Genomic DNA, 16,839 nt, shown 5'->3' with positions numbered 1-16,839 from the left:
CTGCAAGGAGCACCAGTAGTTGAACTCGGCCACATCAAGTAGGTACTCAGCTCGGATGTGACCTAAACAAGCTCCCTGGACTCTGAACACACAAGTACAAATCTTCTTTGTTTTTCTGTATTTGTCATTATTTCAACTTGCAGCCTTCAAAGGTGACTTAACGCCAAGTGTTGCAGCGGGACGTCTACCTGAGAAAAGCAAGTATGACCCCATGTTGGTGGAGCAGCTGCTGAGTACGCCGGTTTATATCCGTGGAAAAGGTCTGACAATGAGGAACATCGGGAATCCGTCTTCCGGCCAGATAATGAATCATCTCCACTGTAGACCTAGGAAAATAGTCTATTAGTGTGCATTATGTGTGCTTTATACAATTTTGGGAGTAACGGCATTAAAAAAGGTGCTATTAACGCCATTACTGTTTTCTAGTTACAGGTTAGTCATTGAATCAATTTCTATTGTAGGAGTTGTGGTTGCTAACGCTGCCCACATTATTTCTTATTATTTTATTTCCTCCTATTATTCCCTCAATTCATCTTTTTCCTTTGTTTTATCTTTAATATCTCTTTCATTCAAACATATTTATATTTAATAATAAATATTTTCTATTTATTCTCATTTTATTCACTTTTATTCTGAGCATTTTTTATTTAATATGCTGATGTATTTGAATTTTTGTTTATATTTATCCTAATTGTATTTACTCCCATTGCTCACTCATTCATATTTTATCTTACACCTTTCATTTTTGTTATCTTTAATAGCTTTATTTATTTGAACTTAGTTCATATTTTTATTTACATTTTACATTCACTAATCTTTTTTAAAATATTTTTTATTTTTGTTTTATCTTTATTAATATATATTTAATATATGAAATATTTAATCATATTTATTTTCACTTTATTAATTCATTATGCACTCATTTATCTTTTTCCGAGCTTTCCATTATTGTTTCTATTTATTATTTATTCTCATTTTATTTACTCCAATTATTAATTCATTCGTCTTTTTTCTTACACTTTAAATTTTTGCTTTATCTTTAAAATAATTTATATAATATAATTTGAATTATTATATATTCTAATTTTATGTGCTATATTCTTCATTCTATTTTTCTGAGTTTTATTTTTAATATCTATTTATTTTGTTTCTATTTACGCCTATTATTCACTCATTTACTTTTTTATCCTTTTTATTCCTCTCTTTTCTTTTATTTAATTTAATTTTATTTATTTATTACTCCTATTTGCTTACAATTTCTATGTAGCCATTAATATTTATTTCTACTTCATTAACCAGTGCCTACCACCTATTACTGTATGAAGGTAACTTTTTCAGCTTGTTTGAAACCACTAAACCATTCCCATAATGTTTTTACCTGGTGTCTTTACTTATGTTGACACGTTTCGTCAGTCCGACGGTGTGACTCAGCTCAACTTTGGACACCGTTCTGAAAATAAAGAAAATATCAAAGTGACAAACAGGTGACATTGCCACATCCAACGTGACCCTAAGAAAAACAGCAGATACCTTCTGAGCGTGTGCGGTATGGAGATGGGATGCGTCCCACTCGGCCAGCCAAAGAGGCTAAACCACCTCTCCAGGGCTAATAAGACGTCCTGGTAATATTGGCCCTCTGGTGAGGTTGAAGAAGGGAATTGTGGGAGTCCAATATCAGGCCGTGGGGTGTCTATGTTCAGACAACTTTGGCTGCTGACCTGACTCCCGCTCTCACTTTGTGGAAAGGAGTCTAAACAAAAACACTTCTTGCAGCAATCATTCTATCATTATTTCATTTGTGGCTTACCGGGACATTTTCTGACCTGATGACGAGTCCTTAAGTGTTGAGCCACTGAGTTCAAACGGTGAGGAGGAGGACGTCGGGCCAGAGGCAAGACTCGGCGTGTGATGTGAGATGGGTTCAATAATTGTGGCTCCTGAGTGTCAAACATGCAAAAACATGTGATTACGCCCAAGACAAGATAAAATGACTACGCTACCGCTCAAAAGTTTGGGATTACTTGGACATTTTTTGGGCCGGTCTGAGATATGGCTTTTTCTTGGCAATCCTGCCATCAAGTCCAGCATCCTGAGGTCGCCGCTTCACTGTTGATACTGATACTGATACACTGGTGTTTGATGGCTACTATTTAGTGCAGTTGTGAGGCAATTTTTGTCTTCTTGTACAGTTGTGCATCGTTTTTGTGTCCTTGTTAGACCCAGTTAGTGCCTTATAAAATGATGAACTTGGATTAGCAACCATACCAGGAGATTGATGCAGAGGACTGACAGTTGTTGATAGTAGGCCTCTATGCAAAAATGTAGATCTTTCTTTGAAAATCATCTGATTCATTTTAATTGTTTGTGAAATTGAAATAAATGTTTGTAAAATGCATGAAATTGTGTTTTTCTTTGGAAAACTACAACATTTGCAAGTGATTCCAAACTTTTGAGCGGTAGTGTATATGATGGTAAATGTGAACCGAGTAATAATAGAATACCGGCCCGAAGAACTATCTGTTGCATGGAGCGTTGAAGAGCCATTTGGGGCCACACAGTCAACAAACTGTTGTCACTTGTAGCACACAGCTTCATTTTAAACCTGATTTCAAATCAAATTGGTTAGAAAATAACAGCTCGAAATACCTACACATCATTACTATGAAAGGCCTGACTCTGACCCTGATGATATTCTATATTGAGGTTTGATTATCTGTTAAGCTAATAAGCTAATTTTAAGCATTTTTTGCCCAACTTAAACATTTTCAAGCCACAAAATGACTAAATGAACTGGTCATTTGGTGTCAGCAATGTTACTTTGTTGCATTGATGTGTTGCCGCCTGAGTGGGATGGCATGAGTGAGTCTTGATGACGCGGCTTTATTGCGATGATGAGTTTCAATAATGATCAGACCATACCAGGATAGCAGACGCTTGGTGAAACGGCAGATGGCGTGCAGCAGTGTAAGGAGTGTGAACAACTGGGGGGTATAATATGTACAAAAAATGTGTGCCAAGACGGTTAATAAAAATTACAGCTTCCTAGCTTTCCTCTCTCCTACCCCCTGCACAAGCAAGTGCGCGCCCTTTATGGCTTCCGTGTTCGTAAGCACGCACACCCACCTGCGCCCATGTGTATATTATGTCTTATTTTCTATTATCATGTTGGGTAATAGAAAATTGTGTAAAAGGAGTGTAAAGGCAACTATAGGGGTGTTATTACATGTCTAGAGGGCTCTAATAATGTTCAAAAACTGTATTTAGAAGGCCATAAATGGGTTTTCTTTGCTCTCACAAGCAAAATATTCAAGAAATTGGGTCTGGAACCATTTACTGTGATAAAGGTGGGATTACTGAATGTCAAAATTTAAAAAAAATACTGTGAGGATGTACTGAAATAAATAAAACTCACCAAATCCGGATGAACAATGTTTATTTAAAAAAAAATCTAAATTTTTTGAATGCTTTTTAAAATGTATTTATATATTTAAAATATATAAATTTAATATATATTACATTATTTATATTTATATGATTACATTACATTATGTAGTATGTGTATATACTGTATGTCGTTCCCCCAAAACAGGCCTTTTATTTCTGTATAAAACACATTTAATTTACCCTTATCTCCTTAAATTAAATAATATTTTTATGTGCTAAAAAAAGAGAAACAAAAGAGGTTACCTGTTGTTCAGGTGGTCAGTGAAGGTGACGCTTGTGCAAATGGAAAGAGAGACGGTAGAAAAGAAAGACACTCTGCAGATCAGCGAAGTCACGGCGGCTGCCTGCTTTCACGGGAGACAAATTGATAATGTCAATGCATCAGTCACACGGATGACATGTCAATCAACATCATGGTCAAAGTCAGTCAATGGTGACCTTGTCCTGAGCGGGGATGGTGTTGCCCTCGGGGAAGGTGACACAGATTGGCTGCACCTTGGTTCCATCCAAAAGTTCCACCTCATCCACATCTGCTGATAAACTGGTTCCACTGCAAAACATACAACATGTATGCCAACATACAACATATGTAGCTGGGTTGTGTACTGTACATACAGTAGATAACATCTCAATGAACATATTAGAACAATATGGCATCAGGGGTGCTGCACGGCGGATGAGTGGTTAGCGCGCAGACCTCACAGCTAGGAGACCAGGGTTCAATTCCACCTTCGGCCATCTCTGTGTGGAGTTTGCATGTTCTCCCCGTGCATGCGTGGGTTTTCTCCGGGTACTCCGGTTTCCTCCCACATTCCAAAAACATGCTAGGTTAATTGGCGACTCCAAATTGTCCATAGGTATGAATGTGAGTGTGAATGGTTGTTTGTCTATATGTGCCCTGTGATTGGCTGGCAACCAGTCCAGGGTGTACCCCGCCTCTCGCCTGAAGACAGCTGGGATAGGCTCCAGCACCCCCGCGACCCTCGTGACAAAAAAGCGGTAGAAAATGAGTGAATGAATGAATTTTGTCTTACACCGCCTTCTTGCTTTATCATATTGTGGCTCTACTTAAAACCTCATTAAGGTCCAAATTTGCATAATTCATATTCTAGTGACTGGTCTTAAGATTTTGATCAGGTCTATGGCAGTTGACGCCCCCCTTTAAAAGGTGAAAGTAAAGTTTGTGGACAAGTGAGGAATATGCTTGTGCATGTTCTCCCCGTGCATGCGTGGGTTTTCTCTGGGTACTCCGGTTTCCTCCCACATTCCAAAAACATGCAAAATTGTCATTTAGGTTAATTGGCAACTCCAAATTGTCCATAGGTATGAATGTTAGCATGAATGGTTGTTTGTCTATATGTGGCCTGTGATTGGCTGGCCACCAGTCCAGGGTGTACCCCGCCTCTCGCCCGAAGACAGCTGGGATAGGCTCCAGCACCCCCGCAACCCTCGTGAGGAAAAGTGGTAGAAAATGAATGAATGAATGGCATCAGGGGGATGGTTTCGAAACTACTTAACCAACACACATCTCCATGTCGAGATACAGGCGGACCTCGTGTTATGACAAAAAAAAGACTATGTTAAGGTATAGAACAATGTCACTTTTGTTGTTGTTATGCGTCAAAGACACAAAAAGTGCAAGTGCAATGAAATAAACTTGCCTCATGCTGGCACACATTCTTTCAACATCATGAAATGTGCAAAGTTATTGGCCACCTTGTATATCCTGACAGCAGTAGGTTGAGTCTGGCTGTGATGCTGCTTTCCAGGGGGACTGGGGTCAGGAGCAGTTGGGAGGGCGTGATGGTAACATTGGGCAGCTGGCGGACAACTGTGATTGGCAGCTCTTTGTACGGCTCACGCATCTCGCTTTCGGTGTCTCCCAGATAAAAACTGAGGGTAAGTCTCTTCACTGCACCTACCAGGACAGAAAATGTAAAAAAAAAAAGAATAAATAAAAGTGACCACAGAGATGAATGTGAATGTGTTTCCTGATCATTTCTCACAAGTTGGGGTAGTCTCGGGCATGATGCTAACTGCCAAGCAGATTTCCTGGCCAGGCGCAAGGCAACCCGATGATGGAAACACAAACAGACGAGGCTGGCCCTCCGCGATTTCGTCCGGTGGCGATGTCATTTCAGTGCACTCCAACCGCCAGCCTAAGCGCTTCCCGTGGATGTTGATCCAAGCGACGCTGTCTTCGCACGCCGCTTGCAGCTTCAATGTCTGTGGAAGACAGGACCTTTATTGAGTGGCTGACAAATACACATCACATCAGGCATTCCACAGTCATTTCAAGACTACTTGACACACACACACACTCACATAGCACAATAAAAGTGCAACACTTAGATATGACTCATGGAAAAATACTGGGAGACACACAATAGATGCATTGGTCTCATTCACACAAGCATATTCCTCACTTGTCCACAAACTTTACTTTCACTTTCTAAAGGGGGGCGTCAACTGCCATAGACCTGATCAAAATCTTAAGACCAGTTGCTAGAATATGCATTATGCAAATTTGGACCTTAATGAGATTTTAAGTAGAGCCACAATATGATAAAGCAAGAAGGGGGAGTACGTAAGTAAATTAATTAATTGGGGGTGCTGGAGCCTATCCCAGCTGTCTTCAGGCGAGAGGCGGGGTACACCCTGGACTGGTGGCCAGCCAATCACAGGGCACATATAGACAAACAACCATTCACACTCACATTCATACCTATGGACAAGTTGGAGTCGCCAATTAACCTAGCATGTTTTTTGGAAATGTGGGAGAAAACCGGAATACCCGGAGAAAACCCACGTATGCACGGGGAGAACATGCAAACTCCACACAGAGATGACCGAGGTTGGAATTGAACCCTGGTCTCTTAGCTGTGATGTCTGTGCGCTAACCATTCGACCGCCGTGCCGTGAGACAAAATATTTATTAAAATAACCTGAAATAGGGGCTGCAAGGATGACGAGTGGAGACCCGAGTTCAATTCCACCTCTGTGTGAAATTTGCATGTTCTCCCCGTGCATGCGTGGGTTTTCTCCGGTTTCCTCCCACATTCCAAAAACATGCTAGGTTAATTGGCGACTCCAAATTGTCCATAGGTATGAATGTGAGTGTGAATGGTTGTTTGTCTATATGTGCCCTGTGACAAGCAGTAGAAAATTAATGAATGAACTTTAAATAGGTCCCACTGTTGTTAGTATGGAAATGTACCTTTGTATAATAGTGAGGCTGTTGCTGAGCAGGCCCCACCAGGAACTGGAGACTTGATGGGGACAATTCCAATGGGGCACACAGCACTATTAAAAAAAAAAAAATAATAAAAGAACTTAACTCTGCGATATTGTAAACATGCATCACCATTGTCATCACCTGAGGGAGCCCACCTGTGGCTTGTATCCGTGGTTGTTGTGTTTTCATGCCGACGGACCAAGGCAGCACTCTCACAATGGTCTTGCTGCATCCTGATGATAAAAAGGTGGAGACGGACGAGGGGGAAGGCGGCGGGGAACCAACAGGCCACATCATTCCACTCACAGTCAACGGCAGGTAAAAGTCGTACTCGGCCGGCTGTGGTGAAAAACATCTTATTTTATTATTTTTATCAAAGGTTTTCCTCATTGTGTCTAGATCGTAGGTCCTAGGTCTAGGTACCAGTCATTTCGAGCTTTAGTGCAGGTCAGAGCTTTAAAAGCTTTAAAAAGTAAGAACTCTACTTTTATCCCTGTGGTTTGTGTTTCGGGAGGAGACCACTAAGCTGCTTAGTTATCACTGTCCATTTCATAGGACACATGTTCAAAAATACCACTTTTATCCTTCTTGATGGTCACAATCGTCCAACGGTGTGTATCAAGCATGCGACCAATGTTGGTTGGCATTTTTCCACCGTCTTTGAGCATGTTACAATGTCGAATTTGCACTTTCACTTTACCGAAGAGTCTTCTGCCTGTGTATTCTTCCATCAAATACATGTAACTTGTTGTCTTCTTCTTTTAGTGCAGTATTAATCATTTATAGGAGTGTCTCGTAACACAAGGACCGCCTGGACTGAGCTTCTTACCTCGGTAGGGGAGAGGACAAGAGAACAGCTGACTGTTTGGTGACCTTGTAGCTCCAGAACACTCACACCGTGAGTCAGCGTCTTTTCTTGTAAAAAATAAGTACAAGCGCTAAAGAGCCAATATGAAAAGGCGTCGTGTCACGGCGGAGGGTGGATCGGGGTGCGTACTTGCAGGGGACTGAGGAAGACGCAGAGTGAAGTCGGTGTATTGCGACAGGTCGAAGGTGATCCGAGCAGCAGCCGATGAGCGATTCGTCAGCTTGAAGGGCGCCACTCTCTGAGAGCCAACATGGATGCCGTGGAATTGGAACAATGACTAAGGAGAGGTGGGTAGAGTTCCCTTAATATTTGGACTCTATTCTAGAAAAAATATATCTATTTTTTTATATATTTTTTATACGTTTAGTAGAAAATAATTTAGTATGAGTGAGAGATAGAGAGTGTGAGAGATAGAGAGTGAGAGTGTGAGAGATAGAGTGAATGAGTGAGTGATAGAGAGTGAGTGAGTGATAGAGAGTGAGTGAATGAGTGAGTGATAGAGAGTGAGTGGGTGATAGAGAGTGAGTGAGTGATAGAGAGTGAGTGAGTGATAGAGAGTGAGTGAGTGGGTGAGTGGGTGAGTGAGTGATAGAGAGTGAGTGAGTGGGTGAGTGGGTGAGTGAGTGATAGAGAGTGAGTGAGTGATAGAGAGTGAGTGAGTGATAGAGAGTGAGTGAATGGGTGAGTGATAGAGAGTGAGTGAGTGAGTGAGTGATAGAGAGTGAGTGGGTGATAGAGAGTGAGTGAGTGATAGAGAGTGAGTGAGTGATAGAGAGTGAGTGAGTGGGTGAGTGGGTGAGTGGGTGAGTGAGTGATAGAGAGTGAGTGAGTGGGTGAGTGGGTGAGTGGGTGAGTGGGTGAGTGAGTGATAGAGAGTGAGTGAGTGATAGAGAGTGAGTGAGTGATAGAGAGTGAGTGAATGGGTGAGTGATAGAGAGTGAGTGAGTGAGTGAGTGAGTGAGTGAGTGAGTGATAGAGAGTGAGTGAGTGATAGGGAGTGAGTGATAGAGAGTGAGTGAGTGATAGAGAGTGAGTGAGTGATAGGGAGTGAGTGAGTGATAGAGAGTGAGTGAGTGATAGAGAGTGAGTGAGTGAGTGATAGAGAGTGAGTGAGTGATAGAGAGTGAGTGGGTGATAGAGAGTGAGTGAGTGAGTGAGTGAGTGAGTGAGTGAGTGAGTGAGTGAGTGAGTGAGTGAGTGAGTGAGTGATAGAGAGTGAGTGAGTGATAGAGAGTGTGAGATAGTGAGAGAGAGTGAGAGAGAGTGAGAGAGAGTGAGAGAGAGTGAGAGAGAGAGAGTGAGAGAGAGTGAGAGAGAGAGAGTGCGAGAGAGTGAGAGAGAGTGCGAGAGAGTGATAGAGAGTGAGAGAGAGAGGGAGAGAGAGTGAGAGAGAGTGAGAGAGAGTGAGAGAGAGTGAGAGAGAGTGAGATATAATTTGATAGAGTGTGATAGAGTGTGATAGAGTGTGATCGAGAGAGATAGAGAGATAGATAGATAGATAGATAGATAGATAGATAGATAGATAGATAGATAGATAGATAGATAGATAGATAGATAGATAGATAGATAGATAGATAGATAGATAGATAGATAGATAGATAGATAGATAGATAGATAGATAGATAGATAGATAGATAGATAGATAGATAGATAGATAGATAGATAGATAGATAGATAGATAGATAGATAGATAGATAGATAGATAGATAGATAGATAGATAGATAGATAGATAGATAGATAGATAGATAGATAGATAGTCAAGAAAATAAGGGAATGCTACTATGCAAAATAGTATAGTAAAATAAAATAATTAAAATGAGGTACAAATAGCAAATACAGTAGAGCAAAAATATAATAGCAAAGCAAGCAAAATACAATGCAAAAATTTTATGCACTGATATCTACATCAACGCTTCATTCCCAATTTGTTCATGACTACTACACATCAGAGTGGTGGTTGCTCATGGTCAGGAAACCCTGATAACTAATTACTTTTTAAAAATGAATTAATTCCAACAATAACAAGAACAATTACAACACTGTTATATTGCATATTAAGAAACTTGACATAAAACTCACCACGCTGACGTCAACATTGGGAGCCTCCACTGATCCACCAACACGGAACAAAATGGACTTCATGTTCCTGATGGCTATCTGTAATAAATACAACTAATTATTGTGTTGAATAGTATTTTTACTATACTTAAAAAAAGAGTATGTAATTGTATTACGGCTGACATTATTTTTACTTGATAAATTAATAAATTGCCAGCAACTATCAATCCATCCATTTCTGGTACAGCAACCGCATTACAGCACTTACTTACTCACTCTGCATTACTAACAAAGCATTGAGCACACTAGCATAACAATCCAGCGATTCTGAAAGGGGACCTATCATGCTCATTTTCGGCACTTTGTGAACTCCTATGGAGCAGCAACATGCAATAAGCTGCACAGAAAGCTTTCTAGATCTTCCAGATTCTGCACCGCTTTCTGCTGTGTTTCTATGGACTTCCTTCTTCCGACACAAACGGTCCATTTAATCTACTTCACCCATGTAGGCCTACCCTCTAGGTAGGCCCACTCTGCTGTGATTGGTCACCCTCCCAAGTGCTCCCGAGTACTTCCGGACACATATAGCTCTGTGTTTACTAATTCATTTCAGCTTTTTTGCTGTGGCAAAATAAACATGTATAGGCTAATAAGCATAAATTCATTCATTCATTTTCTATACCGCTTATCCTCACGAAGATCGTGGGTATGCTGGAGCCTATCCCAGCTGTCTTCGGCACCCTGGACAGGTCGCTGGCCAATCACAGGGCACATATAGTCAAACAACCATTCACACCACACTAAAAAGCATAGGTATGACTTTATAATTAATATTGTTCAATCCATGTCATAGTTTTCTTTTAAGTCATTTGGTCATTCATTCTCATTTTTCCCCTAAAAATTTTTTTAATGAACTGAACTTTGAACTGGGCAGCACGGTGGTCTAGTGGTTAGCGCGCAGACCTCACAGCTAGGAGACCAGGGTTCAATTCCACCCTCTGCCATCTCTGTGTGGAGTTTGCATGTTCTCCCTGGTTTCCTCCCACATTCCAAAAACATGCTAGGTTAATTGGCGACTCCAAATTGTCCATAGGTATGAATGTGAGTGTGAATGGTTGTTTGTCTATATGTGCCCTGTGATTGGCTGGCCACCAGTCCAGGGTGTACCCCACCTCTCGCCCGAAGACAGCTGGGATAGGCTCCAGCACCCCCCGCGATCCTTGTGAGGAAAAAGCGGTAGAAAATGAATGAATGAATGAACTTTGAACTAGTTCAATATTGAAATGGTGAACTGTGAACATGAACTATTCATATGTATACTGTGTGAACTGAAGTTGGAACTCGTTCATGAGAACTAAGAACTTGCACAACACAGCTCCTGGAATACTTTTGCAGGGACACGGTCAAATGCCTCTTCCAGTCCACAAAGCACAGATAGATCCGTCGGGCAAACTCTCACACAAACACATTGCACCACTTGTAACCAAGGTTCAAGACTCTGCTTTGTCTCCGGAAGGTATGTCGGTGGGATTGAAAAGGACTTCAAGAATTCCTTCCGCCGAAGGCCTCCGGGCCAGCCACTATATATTCATCTTTTACAAGTGTAGATTATTTTCTCTTCCGTGTGGCCCTATTCATCCTTTGTAATGTTTCCAATGTTATTTTTTACAAGAATATGCCGCAGGCTAACAAAAGAAGTGTCTCCCGTGTCGGACGCTGGGCACCCCACTCTTACCTCAATGCGAGTGTCAAACTTGATGACAGAATCGGGGTTGAGTTGGATCTTCAGGACAGTCTTTCCCCGACTGGGCACGACACCCTCGCACGGGCTGACTAGCATGCATGGCAGAGGACACACATCAAGGACCTGCAGACAGACAGATCATTTCAATGTACGCACAAACACTATGCCACAACTCCAACAGTGTACTTACTCTGTAGTATGCATGGTTATTTCCTTTATTGTGTAAGATTGCCGTTCGAATAGAAGGCATATTGAGAGGCACGGATTCAAACATCAGCCGGTCCTCTGATTGCTCGACGCTTGTGGTTCCAATCTAGGAAGACATGATCAAAAGAAAATCATTCAATTCAGGAAAATGTCTCACCCGGAATGATGTCACATACTTAGATAGATCAAAGCACAGTAGTAATAATAAATAATACATGGTCAATTAAATAATTATAATCTTATTAAATTGTTTTTTAAAGTATGTAATGCATAAAAAAATATATATTACATTTTATTTAATTAATTAATTATTAATTATTAAATTTTATTAATTTAATTTAATTATTTATTAAACAATGGGTAGTTTTCTATACTAAATAATTATAATCTTATTAAATTGTTTTTTAAAGTATGTAATGCATAAAAAATATATATTCAATTTTATTTAATTAATTTATTAATTATTAAATTTTATTAATTTAATTTAATAATTATTTATTAAACAATGGGTAGTTCTCTATACTAGAAATAGTAAAAAATAAAAAAATATTAATAATAAAATATTTCTCATTTTATTTTTACTATTTTGCATAAAATAGTATGTCCATAAAATCATATGTCCATCATATGTTAGGGACACCCTACCCTAATAATTGGTGACTGTGGAATTGCCCCTGACTCCAACCAGTACTGGACAAGCCTTTTTTTATACAGAAATTCTGATGGATTCAACCCAAAAACTCAATAATTTGTTTAGATTTCCATCAGTTAGTCACGAAAAAATCATACTTATAACTTGAAACCCACTGTGATGACTAATTTTGTTGTACGCCATACTTTTTCTTGATTCAGATGAACTTCAGATGAAGAAATGTTAACATTGCTACACTGCTAAACCTCTTTTCTTTCCAAAAAAAGTCCATATTTTGCACCCCATACATTGGCTAAGAAATGAAGTACTAATGAAGTAAATGTAGATGAGAAGTTTTCATTTGAGACCTCAGCAATGCAGTGAAGGCGTTGAATGTTGCCATCAATGACAAAGAGGTCAAAGTCTCCTTCCTGAGGGGATGAGAAAGAGCTGTGCCACACCACCTCACATTCTAGTTCCCTGTATGCCTCCACTGTACCTGGGGGAGAGAGAAAGACAGGAGCCAGTCTACTTAAACGAAAAGAATAAGAACAAGTAATCCGAACAGAAACACGGTCAGAACCTGTGGCAGGTCGAATGGAGAAGAGGATGCCGCTCTCTGGAACAATGGGGCACCATGTGAATTCAGCTGATTGGTTACGTGGGTTCCGAAGGGTAATCCAGCTCCTGTAGCCTGATGAGGCCAGCAGGTTCCGGGTGGGACCCAGTATCAGCAGGTGGGTGGACAGTTCCAGGTAATTTCGGACAACCTGGGCTTTGACCAGAATCTGACCAGGATGTTGCTGATTCACTGAGTAGGTCACAGGTCTGCAGATGAAAATAAAATATTAAAACCAACCTGTAAAAAAATGAAATTAAGGTTATACCTGAACCAGCAAAGATTCTGATCCTAAGCGTGGTTATGTGTTCATGAATCTAAACTTATGAACAAAATGTTAATTTTAAATCTAATTACTAATTTTAAATGTAAAAATTCAACCTAAATCCATCCATTTCTATACCGCTTCTTCCTTAGGTTCACAGGTAAGCTGAAGCCTATCCCAGTCCACTTTAAGCAAGAGGCAGGGTACACTCTGAACTGGTCGGTTAAATCTAAACTATATATATATATATGTTAAATATCAATATTAATGAATCTAAAAATCCCTTTAAAAGATGCTAAATCAAAATTTACTTCCTAATGAAGGTAAATTAAAGGTAAAAATTAACTTAAAATATAAAGAATAGTTAAAAAATATAGTTAAATATAAATTTAAATGCAAATATAATTTCCATATATAAATGTTAAATCTAAATTTTTGAGAAATTTCTAATATAAATACAAATGTTAAATATAAGTATCCAGTTGTCCTTTGCTACATTGAAGTTTGAAATCGGTCCCTGAATCTATCGCTGTTTTTTTCAAAACTTTATAAAAAGTGATCACTGTTCGGCAATTATTCGTAATTGATAATATATTATATTTTATATATATACATACAACCATGACTGACTCCATGCAGTGTCATGTATACAGTCATGGCATGTCCGACCTAATAGAGCAAAAATGTGTTTTCCTCCCATTCCTTGTGGAAGTGGTAGGTTTTTGGCTTCTTTGTCTTTTGTCCCAAATCTGAAATGTGTCACAAAGTGTAATATATATATATTAAATAGCAACGCCTCTAAGTGTCCACAGATCCACCCACATCTCTGACCAAACATCATTTCCTCATTGCTTCATCAAAATGCTCCAAATGTACCAAAGAATACTAAAAATATATATATTTATTGATATAATGAAAACTACAAGTGGACACAAAGCTGTTATCTCCTCCCACCTGTAGAAACGACCCAGCCCTTGGCTTTGAAAGGTGAGTGGTATTTGGTTACGGGACCACGGTGGGAGCACATGAGACAATGGGGATGATCCTTGCAGCTCGGGGCAGTCCACCTCCAACTGGACCCTCACAAACACTGACAGATGATTGATCAGCTCCAGGTTCTGCACACACACAGAATCCACACACACTTCGCCGAAATCCACCAATGCTGGACCTTGTCAGAAGATGAGACAGCACATATAAATATGCATACATATACATATCACTCTCATTACACTTACACCCAAAATAGTGAAAACCTACCGATGACAACCTGGTAAAGCTCCTGAGCTGTCAAAGTCCTGTCACAGTCTGCTACCTCCTGGCTAGTAGCTGGAACTGCATGCGATTCCTCTGACAGCTTGATAGGAGATACAATATTAAGCAACATGAAAATGCAATTCAGTTCTTCCCTGTCCCATGCTACACCCTCCCGACATGTTTTGAAGTGGTGTAATTTTGTATATAAGTATGCTACAGGAAGTTACCAGGATACATCATCATTCATTCATTTTCTACCGCTTTTTCCTCACGAGGGTCGCGGGGTGCTGGAGCCTATCCCAGCTGTCTTCGGGCGAGAGGCGGGGTACACCCTGGACTGGTCGCCAGCCAATCACAGGGCACATATAGACAAACAACCATTCACACTCACATTCATACCTATGGACAATTTCATTCATTCATTCATTCATTTTCTACCGCTTTTCCTCACGAGGGTCGCGGGGGGTGCTGGAGCCTATCCCAGCTGTCTTCAGGCGAGAGGCGGGGTACACCCTGGACTGGTGGCCAGCCAATCACAGGGCACATATAGACAAACAACCATTCACACTCACATTCATATCTATGGACAATTTGGAGTCGCCAATTAATCTAGCATGTTTTTGGAATGTGGGAGGAAACCGGAGTACCCGGAGAAAACCCACGCATGCACGGGGAGAACATGCAAACTCCACACAGAGATGGCTGAGGGTGGAATTGAACCCTGGTCTCCTAGCTGTGAGGTCTGCGCTCTAACCACTCGACCACTGTGAGATTAAGGCATGTCTTAATCTTAATCTTAACATATAGATGACCATGTGTTATGGCACTGACCTGCCCAATGCCGGGCATCATGCCATGGGACGGCCCAAAGGAAGCATGCTTTGGCCTCCTCTTGGACTTCTGATTGGCGTCTATGTCACTCAGGAGAATCTTGGGCGGTACAAGGCCTTGAGAGGATATAAGCCCAAAGTTGTCCTCTTGTATATCCTGTCTTGTAACCAAACAAATATTCCATTAAAATCACTTTTTTTCCATATTGAAGTCTATAGGACTATTTGATTGACAACTACTGCAGATGTAGACACTTTGCAAATAAATTACATTTACAGTAATAGTAATTATCTATTTGTATTTTACTTGGTCTTGATCTTCTGCAGGCGTGCTTCTCTGAGTTGCCTGAAGAAATCGGCGTAACCCTGTCGATGTTTCTGTCTTTGCGCCAACTCCTTCCAAGTAAAGGCATAGTCTGAATCCACATAACTATACCGGTGTACTCCGGTGAAGATGGTCCTGTAAGCATAACATCAAGAGGTCATTTTCGTGCGTCTTGTGTTACTTATGTGTTCCTAACGTTTACCTGTATTGTTTTTGTGGCGAGGACGGGCGGATGCTGCTGGCTCGATCGTTAGGTAAAGCCATAAAAACCTCACCAGGTGAACTCTGACCTTTCTTTCTGCGATGCATGTGGAAGGATGTCTTGCAGGCGTTGAGCACGGCAGCACGCACCATGCCGTAGCAGTGGGGCAGCTCGCTGGATGTAACGTGAGGACGTGAACCGATGGGATTTGTCACTTCTGGTGTGATACCTGAAAAAGCAAACGATTGTGGCAGCGTTTGAACCGCATATAATAATTTTATTCCACTAATAATGAATGAAAATAATTACAGGATTTGTGGAACGCTACTACGTGAGCATGTCACCTGTTGTGTTTATTATTTTGTGGGGAAATAATTTCTATACGCAGCCAAAGCGTTGTCCAAGTTGGGATGTGGTCCTGATGATCTCATAAAGCCGTGACCTTCAGCGTTTACTGGGGTCATTCACAGCTGAGAGTGAAGCACCATGCTTCTCAGGCAGAAATGGGTGGATTGCAGCCTTTGGGCTGGGAGTGGCATCTTTTTGATTGACAGGTCAATCAATCAAAGTTTATTTGTAGAGCACTTTTCATACATAGAATGTAGCATAAAGTGCTTTACATGTTTAAAAAGAGAGACAACAACAAGACACATGTACACACACACTCGCACAGACACACACACACAAGAAGTTTGTTTGCCTGAGTACAGAGGAACCAGTTCAGGAAGCGCTGCCATCTGCGCTGGGGGTTGCCCACAGCCCAGGCCATGATGCTGCAACTCAGGGGGCCACCGCACAACAGGTAGGCAGGGGACCCGCAGCGCTGCAGTGGGGCACCGCCACAGAGCTCCCAGCCACCCTCGTCGGTAAGCCCCACAAGAGGAGACACCCCAGCCCCCAACCGAGGACAGTCCCCAGCGCAGAGAGCGCTCACTGAGGAAACACTGGATATATGGGATAAGAAATATAAAAACATAAAATAAGAATATAGAAAGTATATATAGAAATAAACATAAAAAACATAAAAGTGAAATATAAAAGAACATTAATAAAACCTAAAATAAGCATGTGTAAAACTACAAAAACATTTGGTTAAGATCCAAAACAAAAGCAATAGGGTATAAAATAATCATTAGATAAAAGTCAAGTTCAA

General features: G+C 40.7%; 1 protein-coding gene across 4 annotated transcripts in view; it reads right to left on the bottom strand.

The window, feature by feature from the left end:
* Positions 1-16,839, bottom strand: part of LOC131104395 (cilia and flagella-associated protein 47-like) — a 56,413-nt gene that overhangs the window by 32,699 nt on the left and 6,875 nt on the right. For all 4 annotated transcript variants that reach the window (XM_058051508.1, XM_058051509.1, XM_058051511.1 and 1 more), the window contains 24 exons: positions 15,687-15,915; positions 15,467-15,619; positions 15,161-15,320; positions 14,333-14,429; positions 14,027-14,243; positions 12,772-13,016; positions 12,557-12,687; positions 11,541-11,663; positions 11,342-11,473; positions 9,628-9,705; positions 7,677-7,824; positions 7,509-7,594; positions 6,835-7,018; positions 6,662-6,747; positions 5,451-5,670; positions 5,161-5,362; positions 3,883-3,994; positions 3,688-3,788; positions 2,502-2,602; positions 1,824-1,937; positions 1,531-1,750; positions 1,379-1,450; positions 189-326; positions 1-82 (listed from right to left, as the gene is read on the bottom strand). In XM_058051508.1, the coding sequence (XP_057907491.1) occupies positions 1-82; positions 189-326; positions 1,379-1,450; positions 1,531-1,750; positions 1,824-1,937; positions 2,502-2,602; positions 3,688-3,788; positions 3,883-3,994; positions 5,161-5,362; positions 5,451-5,670; positions 6,662-6,747; positions 6,835-7,018; positions 7,509-7,594; positions 7,677-7,824; positions 9,628-9,705; positions 11,342-11,473; positions 11,541-11,663; positions 12,557-12,687; positions 12,772-13,016; positions 14,027-14,243; positions 14,333-14,429; positions 15,161-15,320; positions 15,467-15,619; positions 15,687-15,915 (3,431 nt within the window). The remainder of the gene's footprint in view (positions 83-188; positions 327-1,378; positions 1,451-1,530; positions 1,751-1,823; positions 1,938-2,501; positions 2,603-3,687; positions 3,789-3,882; positions 3,995-5,160; positions 5,363-5,450; positions 5,671-6,661; positions 6,748-6,834; positions 7,019-7,508; positions 7,595-7,676; positions 7,825-9,627; positions 9,706-11,341; positions 11,474-11,540; positions 11,664-12,556; positions 12,688-12,771; positions 13,017-14,026; positions 14,244-14,332; positions 14,430-15,160; positions 15,321-15,466; positions 15,620-15,686; positions 15,916-16,839) is intronic.

Source organism: Doryrhamphus excisus, chromosome 16, assembly GCF_030265055.1.
Source record: "Doryrhamphus excisus isolate RoL2022-K1 chromosome 16, RoL_Dexc_1.0, whole genome shotgun sequence".
Taxonomy (NCBI): domain Eukaryota; kingdom Metazoa; phylum Chordata; class Actinopteri; order Syngnathiformes; family Syngnathidae; genus Doryrhamphus; species Doryrhamphus excisus.
This window is presented reverse-complemented; position numbering and strand designations above follow the sequence as displayed.